We start from the raw sequence: 19309 nt of genomic DNA, 5'->3' as shown, positions 1-19309 counted from the left end.
CTCACAGGTCCAAGTATTTTTGTGTTGCTCTGTTTATGCATGAAACTCTCAGAAAAAACATAGTAAAATTTCCCCTTCAGAGAAGTTAACGAAAGGATGAAATCACTGAAGTACTTACAAAACTGTCAGGTGCATTTTTGTGGATTAAAAAAAGAAAACGTATCAGACAGCTTATTTTAAGGAGTCTGAAGTCTGGAGCCAGTCCAGATTGTTAACTGATTTTGTTATTTGTTAGACTGATGCCTAGTCAAAACTCAGCAAGGAAATACACATAGTTGATCGTGAACAAGTGAATTATTAATATGTGGCATGATTAATTATTGTTTTAGTTAACAAGATACTTGAAACAATCCAGTGACTGCAACACTTACACTTATGTATGCAACACACTTATAAGTACGAAACAGAGACAGCATTTGATTCTTCATAACTTATTGACAAAGAATCATAGAATCACTCAGGTTGGAAAAGACTTAAAGAACATTGAGTCTAACCATGACCTAACCATACCACCGTAGCTCTAATAAAGCTCTGCTAAATCACATCCCTGAGTACCACATCCAAACAGTTTTTAAACACATTCAGGGATGGTGACTCAACCACCTCCATGGGGAGCCTATTCCAGTGCTTAACAACCCTTTCAACTGGCCAACTGGCCTCACCAGTATTGAGTACAAGGGTAGGATTACTTCCTTAGTCCTGCTCACCACACCGTTCCTGAAGCCAGGCTGCCATTGGCCTTCTTGGCCACCTGGGCACGCTGCTGGCTCATATTCAACTGACTGCCCATCAGTACACCAAGGTCCCTTTCTGTCAGGCAGCTTTCCAGCCACTCCTCCCCAAGCCTGTTGGGTTGCCTGTTGTTGTTGTGACCAAAATGCAGGACCCAACACTTGGCCCTATTGAAACTCATACAGTTAACCTTGGCGCATCGATCCAGTCTATCCAGGCACCTCTGCAGTGCCCTCCTCCCCTCTGGCAGATCAACACTCCCTCCCAACTTGGTGTCACCTGCAAACTTACTGCACTCAATCCCCTCATCAAGATCATTAATAAAGATGTTAAATAGAAGCGGCTCCAGTACTGAGCCCTGGGGGACACCTCTCATGACCAGCTGCCAACTGGATTTAGCTCCACTGACCACAACTCTTTGGGCCCAGCCATCCAGCCAGTGTTTCACCCAGTGGAGTGTATGCCCATCCAAACCCATCGTCTTTTAGACAGTGTTGTAGGGGACAGTGTCAAAAGCTTTACTGAAGTCCAGGTAGACCACATCAACTGCCTTACCTTCATCCACTAAGTGGGTCACCTTGTCATAGAATGAAATCAGGTTTGTCAGACACAATCACAACAGTACACCAGAACTGCTCTGGTGACCTTTCTTGGTAAAGCAATTCAAGCTAAAGAGGATGTGCTTTTATGACCATCTATATTCAGAGAAATTAATTTTGGGCTGCTGATACGGTGAATAGCATTGCATTTAAAGATAATGACTTTTATCAGAAATAATTTAATATACTCTGTACGCACCATATGTAGGTCTGTATGAGAACATAAAGTTTACAGGGCGTAGAGTAAATTACTTGTTTCTTTAAAATAAATTAAGAGTCTTGGCTTCTTTCACTACCATCCACTCAGCCTAGAAATTACATTGCCTTTCTGCTTAAGAAAGTAACTTCAAACAGAAATATTCATTTGTAAGCCAATTTTCACACGAGTGACAATTAGTCGCTTTAAAGAGACTCCAAAATTGAGAACATGCAAGTCTCTGAGCTAAATGTACAAGAGTTAAAAAAAAAAAAGTTTAAATTATTATCAGAAAATTTCCAAGATACAAAATGCACAAAAAGTAGATTTTTTTTTAATTAGTGAAGCAAATTGGTTTTGTATGAGAAAAGGCAGTTAGGGTGGGGATCTATTTGGTGATACCACAATCCTTCATCACAACAGTAAGAGGTAAACACATAAAAGTCTGTTTTTAATATCCAGGTCTATTTCTCATCCCAGAAACTGCAGCTGCATCCGACTGATGTGACTGACAGCCGTGCTGTATATATTCAGTTGATGACACTGAGAGCCAGGAAACATACACCCTGCACAGGCTGGTGGCTGGGTCTGCAAGCAGTGCAGTAGCTGGCAAAATAAGGCTATTTTCTCCTCTGTTACAGCAGTCTGTATTTATGACGGGCTCCAGCCTACTAAATTGGCAGCCTGACAGGCAAGCTGTCCTTGCCTACTGGTCTGATTGGCCACAAGACTTAAAGTGAACTTATATCTTGAAAAGAGTACAGAGTTGTGCAATTTCAAATGCTTTGGTCAACTATTCTCTTCAAAATGGCTCTTCTACGCTGGGTTCAACCACCTGTCCCCCTGGGAGTTCTAGCCCCTAAAGAGCCACAGACAGCCCAAACTGATTTAAACAGATTAACTCTCAGTAGGGCAATACTGCCCTCCTGCATTTAAGTACTCAGAAAAAAAGAAATGATTGGAGGGCGCACAGGCATTTAAGAAACTTTCTCATATACTTATGTCAGGGAAGATCACTTAAAACCTCTGGATGTGAGATCTAAGGATTTATTTAAAGAGTACATGTTTCCCCTTATATCTATACTCCATATTTGTTATTGCAGTTAAATTTATGGAGCAATGAAGAAATCTTTTGAGCTGTCATGAAAAATTTGTTTAGAGAAGAGCAGCGTGAACAACAGGGTACAGTACCTGCCAGTCTGAGGTAGTGGAGAATACAGCAAACATCATCTTTAACTGTGGAGAACAAGTCCCCCAGGGCTATACGTATCAGCACAAAACTTTCTGTCATGACTAAAATATCTATCAGGCTGCTGAATTCCATGTGCTGCGCTGCTCAGCCAGCTGTGTGGCTGATTCTATGGATGACTTGTAAAAGAATCTGTGTGCTCTTCAAATCACACATATATCTTCAGAAACTTCACTCTAAACAGATTTTCATATCCTGATTGGTCAAGTATGTTTGAAAAGTGATAACTGACTAGGCTCAGACTGGCTGTCTGTCATACAATTCAATTCATTCAAAGTGAAACATGATGCTGATATGGTAAGATTGAGGTGAGCCAAATCTACATACGGCTAGGAAAAGATTCATTCATTCTCACCATAGTTGTTGGTGCAAATGTATGTAGGTTGCTCTGAAACTAATGCCTCCAATTTATTTCCTTGGAAACTACCACAGATCCAAAGAGAACAAAACCACTATTTCATAGAGCAAATTCTCAGCTATAAACCATTGCATTTTTCAACACACTCACTACTATTAGCTACATATCTCACCAGCACTGAAGAAGAGGCTGCATGCCACACTTCTAAAAATTGGCACCAGCAGAGGTGACCCAAGTGTTGCTGTCATCACTGCTGAAACACACCACCCACCATCTTACTGTGCTCACATTCACTGTTGAGTCTCCATAAATGTTCAGCAAGTGTCGAGAAATGTCAATGGGTACAATTTTTTTTGCATGGAGGATTTCAGTTCCACCCATACCTTTACCTCATACTCACTTCTATGTCAGGCACCATTTTGTCACAGAATCATAGAATCAAATAATCATTTTAGTTGGAAGAGACTTTAGTTGGAAGGTCATTTAGTCCAACTCTTCTGCAGTGAACAAGAACATCTGCAGGTAGATCAGATTGCTCAGAGCCCCATCCAGCCTGAACTTGAATGTGTTCAGGAAATCCACCACATCTCTGGGCTACCTGTTCTGCACCTTGCACCCTCATTGTAAAAAAACACTTCTTCTTAATATCCAGTCTAAATCTATATCCCCTCTTTTAGTTTGAAAGCATTTTCCCTTGTCTTATCACAGCAGACTCTGCTAAAGAGTCTGTCCCTTTCTTTCTTATAGCTCCTCTTTAGATACTGAAAGGCTGCTATTATGTGTCCCCAGAGCCTTCTCTTCTCCAGGCTGAACCTGGAGCCCCAGCTCTCTCAGCCTATCCTCACAGCAGACAAGTGCCATCCCTCAGATCATTTTGTGGCCCTCTTCAGGACACACTCTATCAGGTCTACGTCTCTCCTGTACTGAGGACTCCACGTCTGGACACAGTACCCTAGGTGAGGTAAGTAGAGGAAAGGGGCAGGATCACCTCCCTCACTTCTTTAGATGAAGACCAGGGTACGGTTGGCTTTCTAGGCTACAAGAGTACACTGTTGGCTCATGCCCAGCTTGCCATGCACCAGTACCCCTAAGTTCTTTTCAGCAGGCTTGTACTCTATCCTTACATCCCCTGTTTGTACTGATAGCAGCATCTGTCCTTTGGGTGTGTTGGCTACACCACATGTAAATCCTAGGCATTCTTCCTCTTGTCTGTCTTTTTTTTTTTTTTTTTTTTTTTTTCTTTTTTTGTTTTTGTTTAATACAACACTAAAACGTTTAGCTGCATTCTAAACATGTGCTTACCCATTTGTCTTCACTTCCAGTTCTACTATGGAAAATAAATTTGAAATTTTAATTATAGATTCTAATTTGTTACTGAAACTGAAATAGAAATATTGAGTACTATAATCCCACACATGCCTATGGTGCAGATCCCTCTGATTAATGATTTGCTCCTCTCACTTATGAAAGAAAGGCACGTGTCATTCTAAATCTCAGATATATTGCACTTCATTCTTCCACATCTATCTTTGAGCATGTTCCAGGATGGATTTTAAAGTTTCATGGAAGATGGTGTCACTTACATGCATTCATTTACTCTTTTGCATATAAATACCATCAGCCTTTGCTGCAGAAGTGGGCAGATCAACAGTAGTAAAAAAAACCTTTACCTTTTAAATTTATTTATTCATGTTGGGTCTCTACTGGTCTCTATTACTCTCAGAACTCTTTGCCTGATCTAATGCTAATGATGACAGAGTATAACAAAAGTAGTACTTGGATAATTTTCAGATGCATAGACATTACAATTGCAGGGTTTCAAAGAAAGGCTGTGAATGTCTAACCAAAACTAAACTAAAAGACATAGGCAATATTAATGAAATAAAATAGACCACATAAGAATTGCAACAAACAGTTTTCTTAGAACTGCTTCATCCTGTAGATACAGTATACTGTTAATGTCAGTGCCATATAAGCATAGGAAGCTAGTGGCCTGGAAACTTGCCACCACGTGGCTAAAAATTTCAGTTACGCAGTTCGAATGGCAGCAGCTGCTTTAAATTTAAAGGGCAAGAATTAAACAAACCGTGACTTCAGTAGGAGACAAATGAGCCCCAAGTTTGCTTCTTCTATCCTTTTTCTATTCAGCTTTTCCTGCATGGCTCCCTGTACTGAGTTTCTGTTCTTACAGATCTTAATGTGCCTCAAAACCACTCAGAAAATGATGCTGCCAAATCCAATGGCCAATTGTTTTCAGAAAGGGGATATTGTTCCCCTTTGGACATAACTGTAGCCTTATCCTCACTGCAGCCAGCACTTTCCAAGCCTGTATTTTGCTCTGTTGCAGTACATCCAATGTAATCATGTTTAGTACTTTCCAAACAACAAAGCAGATGTTCCCTGTAATGCAGTTTTTGAAGAATGCACAAGAGGCTCAAGCCAGTGACAGTGTAATCCACCAAATGCCTGCAGAGGAATCCACATTGCCTCTGACTAACAAGTTTTCTTACTGAAGTCATTTTAGGGGATGCCAACATTAAGGATAAAATATGCAGAAAAAAAGGCCAGATACTGCCTTGAGGGACCTGTTTGTCAATGCACCAGAAAATACTCAATGACTTCTCCCAGAATTGGTGGAGAAGAAGTGCACATGTGTAAAATATACCTTTTGCACTTTAAGACATTTTACCAGCAAACTGTTTCAAATTAAACTCAGATGAGTAATGGTAAAGCAATGAGGTTTTCCTTGGGTTCAGTAAAAACAGCTGGTATTGCTGCTATTAATCATGTATGTGTGCATTAAAAGCTCTTGTGTGTCTGAGAAAAGCGTCTCGGTCAGGTAGTAGCCATGTACAGCAGCCTTTGGGACCTCTGCCTATAGAAAAAAAAAAACACACCAGACTGTTTTCTGCCATTGTATCCCTGCATGTTACTTCTATTAGAGTACCTTTATCCTGATGGCGTCATGATTAATACTTTAACAGTTAAATGCCCCCCAAGTAAATATATTCTTATATTCGTGAATAACAGAACTTCATGATGCATAGATGTTCATCCAGCAGCACTCAGTATGCTATCTGCAAGACCAGTAAGCTATAAGAGTTCTTGCAGCAGCTCCAAATAAAGCAAACCTTAAAACATCATTCTGAAAAGTACTGTGTGCATATCCACCACTTTACGATAAGAAATGGCTTGTGAGGACTCTAGGAATTTCAGACCCAGAGTTTGCAAAATACATTTATTCCTTAATACTAATAACCCGGAGCTGTGAGTTTGTTTCAACCAGATGTGACTGACAAGTCAGCATAGCCTACATGGGAAAGTCATGAAACCTACATGGGAAAGTCATTTCTGATGTGACTGTACAAGTATTTGCTCTCTCATTAATAATTTATTTTTGCAAAAAGGAAAACATTAAAATGCCTTTCACATTTATTTTCTGCTTAGCCTTCCGATAATGTATTTTAAGAAAAAGCTGAAAATCACTGTTTTTTTAACTTCTGTATTCTCTCTCTACCATGTGTACAAAAAATCATGTTCTAAGGTATACGAGTTACAAAGAGGCTGCATGAATTAAACTTTGTACCTCTCCCACATATCAATCATCACCAGAGGTGAACTGCGAATACTAGAATTTATAGTCTTTATCTCCCACTTGCTGTGAGTCAACTGCTTGGAGCCAAACGTTAGCTGTGTTACAACCACTGGGTTTACACAACGTTGTTTTGTTTGTATAGCTAGGTGGAGGAGTTTCAGACTTTCTCATTTTGAAGCATGAAAGAATGGCTGCATGAAAATGGAATAGAAAAGTGTAATTTTTTTCACAGAGAATACAAAAGGCTGATTCACAACTGCTCAGAGTGGTTAGCCTTGCCATGGTTAGCAAAGGGCAAGTTCTTCATTCAGTGTAGCACAGTGAAGATACACAGATGTGCACACCCATGTGTTTTATCAGCAAGGAACTGATGGCACTCACGATGACACACAGGAGATATTCTAGAGGGCCTCAAAATTCCAGTACTACTTGCTCTCCATTTGATGCATGAATGTCTCTACATTGAAGAATATTTTTATTACATCTTTTCTTTTAGATTAAGCTCTAATTAATATGTGGGTTTACATCTCAATTTACATCTCAATCAGAACCAAATACTTTTGAGCTCTGTCTCCAAAACAACTCCTTCCTTGCAAGAGGAAAGATATGTCATTCTGCCTATCACTGAAGGCCAGGAAGGCATGCAATTCCTCATGTCTTAATAGCCACTGTATTAGCAAAACTGGGTGGGATTATTTAGATGTGGATCAGTCTGGAAAGCAAGCAAGTCTACATTCATTAATAATCCTGAAGAGTAGGACGCAAATTGCTAACACCATAAGTCATAATCACATTCATAAAGCTTAAAGACAATGGTAGTAGAGAATTACTATTCTGTCTGATTTTTATTGCTAGTGAAGAAAGGATAATAATATAGGAGAGAGATGAAAAATAAATGCAAATAGTATCTAGAAACACATTTTCTTTCAGCTTGTTTCCTTCTGTAACACTGAGCCTGTTACTTTTCACTTCAAATTTTCCAGCCAGCTAATAATTGCTGAACTACACAAGACTATTAAAATCAACTAACTTCTGTTTTAAAGATGATTTACAGTCTACTATTCTACAGATAAAGTCTGAGTTTGACATCTCAGAATTCATTTCCACTTAATTTTCTCCATTTCTCTCCCAAAAAAATGATTAGCTTGTGTCTGTTAGCAAAGCTACTGTAATGACTTGACTGATCTTCTCTGATGCTGCAATCTTACTGCAGTTCCTGCAGGCTGACTGGACTGTGAAATTGCATTGTCATACTATACCTGTTGGCCAAGAGCTGTGATCTGGTTCCAGAAGGAGAGGTTAGGTAAATTGCCAGGTCTCCACGTCGAGGGTGAGTAATAGTGATGCGCACAACAACGTGCTCCAAGTAGATCACGTGGTGATTAGGATTATCAGAACAGCCTGTGGCTTTGTAAATTGAACGGACGACACTGTCAGGTCTTATTGTTCTACAATGTAAGCATATAAAACAACATCAGCACTTCTTCCCTATCCTGTAAAATAAGACAACCCAATCATTTCAGCTTAGTACCGAATGTCCTTAGTTTTAGCACTTACTTCCTAGCTGAAACTGTCACTACGGGGTAATTATTTTACTGCAGCTACTGGCAACTGCCATGCTTTCTGTTGAAGGCTACATTGATACGACCACATGCTGAAAGAGAGCTGTGAATAACCTGTAATGGAATAAGTCTCTGGGACAGAGCATTTTTGCAGATTAGTGGCCAGCTGAGAATTGTTGGGATTGTCATGGGATCACAGCTGCTTCTTAAGCCCCAGGAAATGCCTGGCATAGACACAGTCCTTGCTTACGTAATAGCAAATATTACATGTTAACTGTAGCAAATATTGGGCAACCAGTATCTGAATCAGCTAGTTAAAACTGGCATGGCATCCTTGCAGACTATACCAGTTATGGGTCAAGTCTGTCAAACATACCTATTAAACAAAGTATCTTCAATGACCTTAATGCACTGGAAATGAACCACTAGACTGGATATAGCCACAGAACGCACATACTGAATTTTGCTCTTAAGCCTGGTTCTATACACACCCTATCCTAGAAAGAAAGGGCAGTTTGGTCTTATCCTCTGAGACAGACTCTCCTGAGACTGTTTGAGAGAGATACTATCAGGTAATTTATTAATGAGAAGAGTATCTTCCTGCCAGACCTTGACTGATAAGTTTGCACTCATCTTACAAAAATGAATGCAGTTGACTCAAGTGAACATTCTTCCCCTTACATATTCTTCTACTTCTGTAACAGCATTGATCACCATCAAATCTGGCTTGTTTTGTACCTTCAACCTCTGGGACATTCTTTAAATTAAGGCCTTCATCCAGTCATTAGAGGAAGCAACCTTTAGAGGCAAATGACTTGATATCTTAGAAGGTGACAGAGATCCCAAGTGTAGCTTTCAAAATGACAAATTAAACACAGTGCAAGGCAGGGTAAATTATACCCAACTTATTTCCACAAGTTTATGCCAGCAAGAGTTTTGGCAGCGGGTATTACTTGATTTGCCGATCCGTGTTCTCTACACACACATGCTGTGGAGGGACTGTTGTCCACTTTTCTGCCTCTATCACCATTGCTTCAGCATCCATCAGTCCAAATCCATAGAGGTGGCTCACTGCAAGACACAAACAGAGCAGTTGCAATTATAGCACAAAATCTTGATATTCATCATAGACTAATTCAAGAGGGTCAAATCCTAAGAGGAACTGCTTGTTTTCCATTTTCACTGCTTTGACAAAAAGCTCAAAAATCTTTTTGCCAGGAACAATAATGGCTATGTCTAATCTGTTGAATCTGTTCGTAACAAATGACCAACATGAATTATACTGCCTTACCATGACCAAAAGCCCAAACTACAGAATGCCAGTAATACAACTGGCTTAGACTACCCTTGGTCCAAGTGTCTTAATTTAGCCCAGGCCTCTTATACAATCTTATGTTAAAAGATGTAAAGAACCAGAGGAATGTTATTTCTGTTATTCAATTACCTAGCACATACGTGCACATAAATATTGAAGGTAAATAGACGACAGATTTAAGAAGGAAAAGGCTGCATTTTATTCTGTAGAATGCTCTTAGCTTCCTCAATTTTAAGCAGTATGTGGATGCTATTCTACTCCTGTATGAAGTATGAACCCTGCTGTACAGCCAATCAGATCCAGCCTCTCCCTAAAGTTGCCTGCATGAAAGGGGTAAAAAGCATGACCTAAAGTCCAGTACTTTAAAGGTAATCTGGTTCTCATGTAAAGTCTGTGTCAGGAGGATTCCTTCTTCTGCCTCTTTTTTACGTCTGCAGATAAAGGACAGTGAAGTTACTGCTGGAAAGAACTGTTAACATTGCTGCTGACCTCTGATACTAGCTACTGCATATACTGCACACGCAGTGGTGTTGAGCAGTAATGCCTGAAGGTTAGCGCTCTGTCAATGCTCATACCTGTATGCTACCTCAACTTTCGTGCTAGGGAGAGCCAACAATGATTCTACTGCAAGAAACTCAATGCCTTTTATGCCTGAATACCTTCTACTAAAAGAAGTAGAAAGTCTTTAAAGCACCAGCTTTCTAGGATATGAAGGATTGAAATTTCAAATGTCCGGCATCCAGACAAGATATTTCCTGCAGACTTGCATCAATTCCTTACTTCTTGCTAATTTTAAGAATATTTAATTTTACATGACTGTTTCAAGCATTCTATTGGCTTACAAAGTCTGAGAAGTTACATTTACTGAATCAGTTGTGTGTTTGGTTTGTTTGTATTTATTGTTGTTGCGGGTACAATCAAAACAGAAGTTCAAAAATGTATGCTGATGAATTAGAAAGAGCTGCCAAACATGTTGATTTACTGTGACAAATCAGTGGTCTTAACAAAATCCTGAGAGGAGGTGGTGAAAGAAAAAAGCTATGAGAAGGAAGAGTTTAGATCACAAGTAGCACTGTATTAACACACCAGTTTTACTTGTTACCACAGGCAGAGCTACCAGAAAACCCCTTAGAAAAACATAAGCACTATTTTAATCGGTGATGTGACAAGGCATGGTGTAAGTATTTCCAACTGCACTTTGCAGAGGGTTTGTGAAAGCAGCCTCCATTCACTGCCAAACCAGAATTCAGAGGAGTCTGTCCAAGAACACCCCAACCTTGTCAAAAAAGCAACAGTTCAAAGCATAAAAATAATCAGTGGTTAAGGATCCCATCTTCCAAATATGGCAGTATCTAATACTGTCTGGAACTGCCAGTCGAAGAGGGCTCCTCAATGGAAAATCCTGCAAAGCTGTGTAATGAACTGCTCTTTTTTTTTCACATCTTCTTTCCACTCAACCCCTCACTGAAGTGCAAACAGAAAGGAAATCTTAATTTGGAGAGAACTAAACATAGTTTTTCTGCCAAATGAGGCAGGTACCATTTTCAGAAATGAAACACAAGTACTAAAATATATGCAAATAATTAAACTCAGCCTTCATTCATTCTTCTGAATTCTCTTTAATATTTTTCACAAACAAACTGACAGGGAAGGGGATGTCCTATTTTTATTCTGGGTGGACACATCCCGAAAAAGGGCAAAGAAGGAAGGCTTAAATGGAGAAACTCTGTACTGTGAATAGGGTTTTTGAGATGCCATTCTCCTTGTTCACAGAAATCATCTTGCCAAAACAGCATCTGCTGATCAAAGCATGCTTATCTATGAAGTCATTTATCTGTTTATACACTGTATCCATTGTTCTGCTATTCAAAGTTTTAATTAATAATCACTGTCTTCTCAGAAGAGCAGCAAAAGGAATAAGAATGTTAACTCATGGCCCGTAGACAGTTACTCCATATTAGCACCACAGTGCAGGATTAAATTTTAATGAACGGAAGCATCTTTTGAACTAATGTGTGGAAAATGCATGTTTAATTTCTGAAAGAAAACAACCTGACTGGGTAAGTGCTCAGGATGTCCAACTATAAAACAAAGTGTGTTCCACCATCTGTAGGTCTGAAAAGACAGATTTCTCCTCAACTCACCACTGCTTATTCAGAAATGTGGGCAGAGGAGCAGCCTATATTGGCAGGCAGCCTGCTTCTGACTGAAATTTAAAAGTGAAACTGAAATTTCTCATTCCTTGCCCTCACATGCAAATTTAATAACAAAAAACAAAATCGTGAGAGTGAACCTTTTACCTTCTACATTTACCTTCTAGAGCATGAAATTGTTACCTGAATTACTTCCAAGATAATAGTCTTCATTTTTTTTTCATTTCTTTCCATTTCATTTCATTTAGGATTGTCATGATTCTATGATTAAAATTTACCACCCAAAGTTACAGGGTGGTACATTATTCAATGCCATTCAGTGCTTAAACTCTCTTGCATGAGACCAGAGTTGGGAGTACAAAGTTCTGCACCCGATGGCTTTTTTTTTCACAGTTGAAACAGAAGAACACTTTTTCCCTGAAAAGCTTTCCCATTCAAATCAAAACATCCTGACAGTCAGGGGTGCTTCTAAAGCCTTCCATAGAGGAAGATTCCAGACAGCTGACATTTGGCTGTCTGCGATGTTTGCACTTCAAAGCCCTTGATGCAATGGGTTGGTTAGCAGCTGCAGGTACCATGAGAGGCCCATCATTTTCAAAGACTAAATAACAGCAATTTTGAAACCATCACAGACTTAACAAAAACAGTAGATTCCTCATGTCTCAGAAAAAAATAAAAAAAGGAAAAACATTTTGTCTCCTACTGGCTTCAAATTGTATCCCTTCATCTGTGTGCGTGTGCTGGTATTGCCATGAACTCAGTATCAGGATGCTTCCTCCATTAGGACTGACCTTGATTGTCCATCCACACAGGGTCATAAATTTCTTCTGGGAAGCATCCAGAGCTCCCGTTTGTATGCAAATGGTACTGAGTTCACTTCTGTATTTGAAAAGTACTGATGACTGCAGAATGAGATAAGGTGACTGCAAAAGAAAAATGCTCCAGGACCTTAGACTTAAGCGCTCTACATTATCACTGCTGTGATTTAGTACTGGACTTGATTATTGCTTGAGTCACTGAGGTGTTAGAAAGGGCACAGGGCTGCTCTGTACAAAAACATTTTCCTTTCAGAGATTATACAGGAACATAAAACTGGTGCAGAGTAAGCTGCTGGTTAAGAAACAATTCGTTGCTCTTGCTGAGGTGGAGGGCTGAGAACTGATGTGGTGCTTGAGGTGTCAGTGGGCAGAAATGTCACTGAATCCTCTCCCAACTCATGCAGCAATGTAAACTGACCCTATGAAATTTCCATTTTTGAAAAATCACAGACATACACAGATGTGGGGCAAGTTTCAGACAAAACTTGCCTCCTGAAACACAAAGTAAATATTGAGCTTTAGCTGATCTCTTTACTCTTCTTATCACTGCAGAAAATGAAGTCCATTTATTTATCCCTGAAGCAGTTCCTCTATTAGTGCATCATGAAATCCAGGTCTGTTAGATAGGCTTCCCCAGCTTGTTCACAATCCCTTTGTTTTTGTCTGAATCTGCCATTGAAAATTCAATAACTTTCTTATTTATATACCAAGAAGATAGAAAGCTACCTCAAATCTAAAGGCAGAATTATATGTCCTGCCTGACTTGACTAAGAGAAAAAAGAATGGCTGGATCTGATAAATCCAAACTCAGCATCATGCAAGCTTCAGGAAACCTCGGCCAAGACACTGAAAATACAGTATTTCCTGTTCTTCAGTGCAGCTACACTGGATTTGTTAGGCTGCAGTTTTGTTGTCTGTCATCAATGTATCTCCTCAGCTTACATGCTAAACCTCACTTGATATTTTGTTCATCTGATGAGAAACAACACAGAATGTTTTCTCACTGCTCTATTTTTGGCCTTATAAAAAATATGAATATTTTTTACACAAATATAAAGTACTTAACCATTGTGAGAGAAATGTCAATGATTTCAGATTTTCAAATGAGGAATTTTCAAATGAGCTGCCCTAAACAAGATTTAGCTCTTTGCCATGCATATTACTGTGATTTGTTCATTTACGCTACCTTAGGATCCTGCTTTCAAAACAAGATCAGAAAAGTAAGTGTCTCAAATGCTGTTTATACTTTCCCAGCGAGAACAGAAGTTTGATAGTTCACTGCAAATGTAACACTATAAGTCTGTATTTCAGTAAGTTTCTGCCACTTGCTTAGTTTATTAGAATGCTTCAAATTGCAAGCAGAAAAGATAATGTGAAGAAAGCAAAGGGACAAAAAAGGAAAAATGCAACAATTGCACACTGCTTAAATTACTATTACTATATTACTATTAAATTACTATTTTCACAATTACACTATTTTCATTTTGTTTTGTCTTAACTAAGATAGCATTGATCGTGTATGAGAATCCATCTTGTTTCAGCCATAACCCCAGCTCAAAATTCCCTGTTTTGTGTCAATTTATGACCAGTAATGTATGATAATTGGATGTGATTTCTGAAACACGTAACAGCTTTACAAGCCAATAATGCAACTGTGCGACAATATTCTTTTTTATTCTTTGTTGTGAACAAACTCCCACGTGCTCTTTTACATTAAGCACAAGAATTAGAATTTTCTATTTTGCATGGAAAGAAACCTCACAGACAAAACAAATAACAAACTCAGTCCTCCCCTCCTATATGGTTCCCTTAAATCCAGATATCCTTAAAGACTCAGCAGGGACAGAAGAAAATTGAGTTCTTAATCTCACCATCACACTAGAGGAGGATTTAAAGGACAGAAAGCTGCCCAATAAATTTGTCTTAAAAGTGGCTTCTACAAAGATGTACAATGAGAACTTGAGGGCCTCTGTATCCAGAAAGCTGATAGGAGAATATTTTTATTAAGCTTCCAGTTGTGTTTATGTCAGTTACTGAGGTACAGTATCTGTACAAATATTTTCTCCAACAATATACTAATTGTGGAATGTCTCAACAAAGGATTTGACAAAAGTAAAAACCAAAACAAAACAGAACAAAACGCAGCCCTGTAGTTTGTACAGTTCTCCTGCCTGACTGAAGGCTCCTCGTCCTTAATGAAATAAAATACGGACTTCCCAGGAAGACCAGTGGAACAGCTAGTAGAAGCCACACCCCCAGCAGCAGTGTACCTTTGTTAATAGTTTCTGCATGCAAATCTGACACCAGCTGAGACACTACAAACACTTAATAAACGACTCTAGAACACACAACCATAAAACAATAAGGAATTAAATCCAAGATCAAATTTGCATTCACTTTCTGGCAGTATTTACCTGTTTCAGGAATTTAAAACATGTATGGTTATTAAGCCTGGCCACTGGCTGACAAACAGGATTTTTGATTTGATTTTGACAAACAGGAGCAAAAGGGATTTTTGGAGCACCACAATCAGGCCCTGTAAAGAATGACAGCAAGTACCACCCAAATGCTTTCTTCTCTCATGAGTGTTAGCAATTTCAAAGCAGAGGTCACTGCTCTTGGCATGCAGCCATCTCAAAGTCAGTGGTCAGCACTGAGCTCCCGCCTGTGCGTACTGAGCACGGCCATGCCAATTTCAGCAGAGTGAGCAGGAGGACTGATTTACTTCTTTGCCACCTAAGAAGCAGGGCTGTGACAGAAACTGAAAAACTGACTACTGCTGGATGGTGCTCTAAGACAGACAAGCTGCTGCTTCTCCAAGGCAGGATCTGGCCATAAATCATAGAGCATCTACTGGAGACATTTCTTTATATTGCTTAAAATGAGCCAGCTTATGTGAATGGAATAAATGTAAGAATTATCTGCATTTAGAAGGGGAAAAAAAGTTTGCCAAAATAAAGCTGGCTAATGAGCATCCACAGTCATTTAAGCAGTATTTTTTTTAACTCAGAGATAGACTTTTTTATGTTGTGTTTTTCTGAAAAGTGCCAAGATCCATTTGCAAAACATGGCAGCTTACGAATTTTCTTTAAAGAAAACAAGTTGGTTTGTGACTGCACCGTGGTAGAGTTTTTAAGAACATATATTCATTTCCTCTATTAGAGCAAATTTATCCTCAGAGGTACATTTAGGATTCCCCAGTAACTTAATAAAAACAGCCAGATGTCATTTCACCCCATGAAACAATAAAAACACCTTCTGGTGAGAGCCTCTGTGCTAGGCTGCCTCTCAGAACAGATGATGACAGATGAGGTAAAGGCACGGCAAGAGGAAATGCTGACAGACTGTTAGCAGCAGGCACAAAGACAGCATTTCTGTGCTGTCAGGTGCATCAAACACAAGTGCAGAACATCCTTCTCATTCCGTCTTTTGCAGAACTGTCAGTGCTCCAGAGAGATATTTACACTCAAACCAATTCCTGACTGAGCATAGAGCTGAAGCAGATTTAAGCAAAAGCTTTAATGAAGTGTTATGCAAATTATTTAATAACAGCGATGGTGACTTTTATAACTAGATCTACACCAGACCCCAAAGCAAAGAAAATGCTGATCTAGTAAGAAGACTTCACACTGTCCCAACAGAGCTATGTAGCAAATTCTGAGCAATAATCTGAAGCAAAAGGAAGTTGAACAATAAGATAAGTTTGTGCAAGCGGATGGATGAATAGCGCTGTTAACAGATCTTGTAGCTGAATTTCTGCATCCCCTCATTTAAAAGCAACACCCCAATGAGTTCATTTTTCCAGAGGGAAATAGCACAACAGTCAGGCGGTTTCAGGCACCTAACTGATCTGAATTGTCCTACGGCGGCACTTAGCTTTCCCTACTACAACTAGATGTTCTAGATACTGCTGAAATGTTCTAAATGCTTGAAAGACTGCGTAGCAGATGGCATGAACTGCTTCCTAATTGGCTGCATCCTAGGCCCACTAAAGCAGTAGACACACTGATCATAAGTAACTGCCAGTTTTATAGTTACTGCAGTGCACTATAGCAATGCAACAACAAAGAGCCTCTCAACAGCAGGTGTTTGTTGTTTTTAGTGAAAATAGTTTAAACCATTAAACTACCGCTATTAAAAGACGTTCACGATCACCATGGATGTAATACAAGGACAGCTGCATATTTGGCTAGAATATTTACAAAATATCCTGCTTCAACAATTGGCAAATGAAAGGTTCATGAAACTGCATATAATAATCTTGAGAGGTCTTCATTGTCTGCAAATAAAGAATCCTGCTTTGGAGAACTGTATCAATTTATCCCTCATTTCTTAAATTCATTGATTGTGGCTCTTCTTAATAGCACAAAATGGAAATCTACATTTCAAATTAATCAGTAGACTTAGATTCTTAGGTTATGACCTCTTGGGGAAGACTTTGTTACATCATTCTCCCCTTTCTCCCTGTTGGCCTAATCCTTTGCAGAGTTTTGCTGAAGGTTAGAGTTGGGCTTTCTGAAATGTTATGAAGTCAAAGGTTTTAGTCTGTATATTGAAGTATTGTCAGTCCACCTTGCAATGTTGAGAGTACTAGGAGTTGCAGAGTATAGTAATGGTTCACAGCTTCATTTCTGGGACAGAAAGACATCAAATCTGTCAGTTGTGCAGCAGAGGCAATACTTTCTAAAATTCTTGGTCTACTGAGCTGATAATGTCTTGGTGACAAGTCAGAGTTCTAATATAATACAAATTTAAAGTGCAAATTTGTCTTTTGTCTGCTGTTACTCTGGTTTTAGAACCATATAATTTACACTTTCAAACAGATGTAAATTGGACTCATGATATAAGATTCCAGGAAAGCAACAAACTGTGACAGAACATGTCAGTCTCTTTTTTCGTTATGTAACCCAGCACAGACCTGAAGTTTCTGCTTATACTCTATTTTAAATTCACAATTTCTTTCCTTGCTTTTCAGAGCCATAGGGATCAGAGTGCTTCAGAGTGGATGAGTAATGAGAAGCTTTAACAATGAAGAGTGTGAAGCCGGAAGAAGAAATGACATCCCTCTGGCTTCTGTGAGAGACTCCCTCTCTTGCTTTGTACATCTCCATCTCTGAAATTATACAGATGCATTCCTGTTCTTACATGCCTTTCAACTGAAAATAACATAGTAGGGATCTCAATTTTTCCTGAAAACATATATCCAACAACCTTGATCAAGGCTGCAAAATGCAATATATTTTCAAGCTACCTTCCCCAAATCCCAAAGAGATCCTTCAGGTTTCACTCAAACCCAGAATAGTTCAGATACGTAGCTATTTGTTTGGATTTAATATATAAAATACTCAAGTTCCTAATCTAATTTTAATAATATCCTTAAAAAACATTCATAGCTGCCAGCTGAGCTGTTGGATGTGGAAAGGAAACAAGAGCCATCTTTAAAGGTTGCAGTGACCATAAAATAAAAAGTCAGAATCATGTTAAACATGCTAATCAAGAAATACAGACTGCATTGCATTTGCACAAGTTCAGCAAGTAACTTTCTGGCAGCATTCTACGCTGTCTACCTGAACACATCAGTACTATCTTTCAAAAGATAAAGCTATCAAAAAATCATTAATCTAGCTTGCATTGTATAGAGCATTCTTCATGCCTGCAAACTAAAACTAATGCTGTTCTATGTGTTTGGTGTCAGATTCACAAACTACTCCAAAGTAGGATTTTAAAACAGACAAATTCAAGGCCCATGTTCCACACCCCATGCAGCACACATGTGGGCGCTAGGGCTGGGTAAAACCTGATACTGGCTGATGACGCCATATTCAAATATCAATAGAAGCTGTAAAACTGAAGGGTTTTGTTAGATTAACTGCTTCATTTGGCTGACATAATAGTTCACAAATTTCTTGCTATTTTTCAAAAGTCACATGTCTGCTTCTAACAAGGATTTCAAAACATGATTTTAGAATTAGTTAAAATAATCAGCAGGATGTTTATGAACAGCTTGTCTTCTCTGAAATGTGTATGCTGTTGTAAAGACTTTCTTGCTCAAATCTAAATTTGAGCCTGGCTACTCATGTCCCTAAAGAAATTTAAATATGGATAGTCACGTGAACACAGATAATCTTATCACTTCCTCATTTACAGAACTGGTAACACTCTGCTCATAACAAGAATGATTGAAAATTAAAATTAAATTATTAACATATTTTATAACAGTAACAGTAATAATATTATTATTATTGATAATAATAATACTAAAAGTTCATAAACTAATAAGTGACCACTTTTTTCCTGAAGCAGCAGATACTTTTTTAAAATCTAAATGGAAGAGACTTGACTCTGCTACTGGCACAGGAGATAACTCTCAGTTTCTGCAGAAGAAATAACTCTGCAGGGTGGAGAAATGGTCTGAAGTGAAAAAGAAGAGGCCTAAAGTTTTTACTTCCCTTTATCTTTCAGTTGCATTTTATTTCACTGCACTGAAGTGTTATTATATACACTGTAGAGCCAGGAAGCGTGAAGGATGTTCTCTAAAAATCTCCCCACGAGTTAATAGCATTCCTTCACTCTAAATGGCCTGTTTCCACAGAGACAATATTTAATAGTATTTGGAGCTTGACTTACATATAAAAAATTGTTCAGATGATTTGATCACTGTTCTTGAAATCTCAATGTTTTATTCTGCATTTTTTAACCTAGAGACAAGTTGACATTAACATAGCATTCCAT

General features: G+C 38.8%; 1 protein-coding gene across 4 annotated transcripts in view; it reads right to left on the bottom strand.

The window, feature by feature from the left end:
* Positions 1-19309, bottom strand: part of PCSK5 (proprotein convertase subtilisin/kexin type 5) — a 264954-nt gene that overhangs the window by 92397 nt on the left and 153248 nt on the right. For all 4 annotated transcript variants that reach the window (XM_048930511.1, XM_048930515.1, XM_048930513.1 and 1 more), the window contains exons 11-12: positions 9245-9362; positions 7989-8177 (exon numbers count right to left, since the gene is read on the bottom strand). In XM_048930511.1, the coding sequence (XP_048786468.1) occupies positions 7989-8177; positions 9245-9362 (307 nt within the window). The remainder of the gene's footprint in view (positions 1-7988; positions 8178-9244; positions 9363-19309) is intronic.

Source organism: Lagopus muta, chromosome Z (assembly GCF_023343835.1).
Source record: "Lagopus muta isolate bLagMut1 chromosome Z, bLagMut1 primary, whole genome shotgun sequence".
In the NCBI taxonomy this organism is placed as follows: Eukaryota; Metazoa; Chordata; class Aves; order Galliformes; family Phasianidae; genus Lagopus; species Lagopus muta.
Note: the sequence above shows the minus strand (reverse complement) of the source record. Positions and strands in the feature narration are given on the sequence as shown.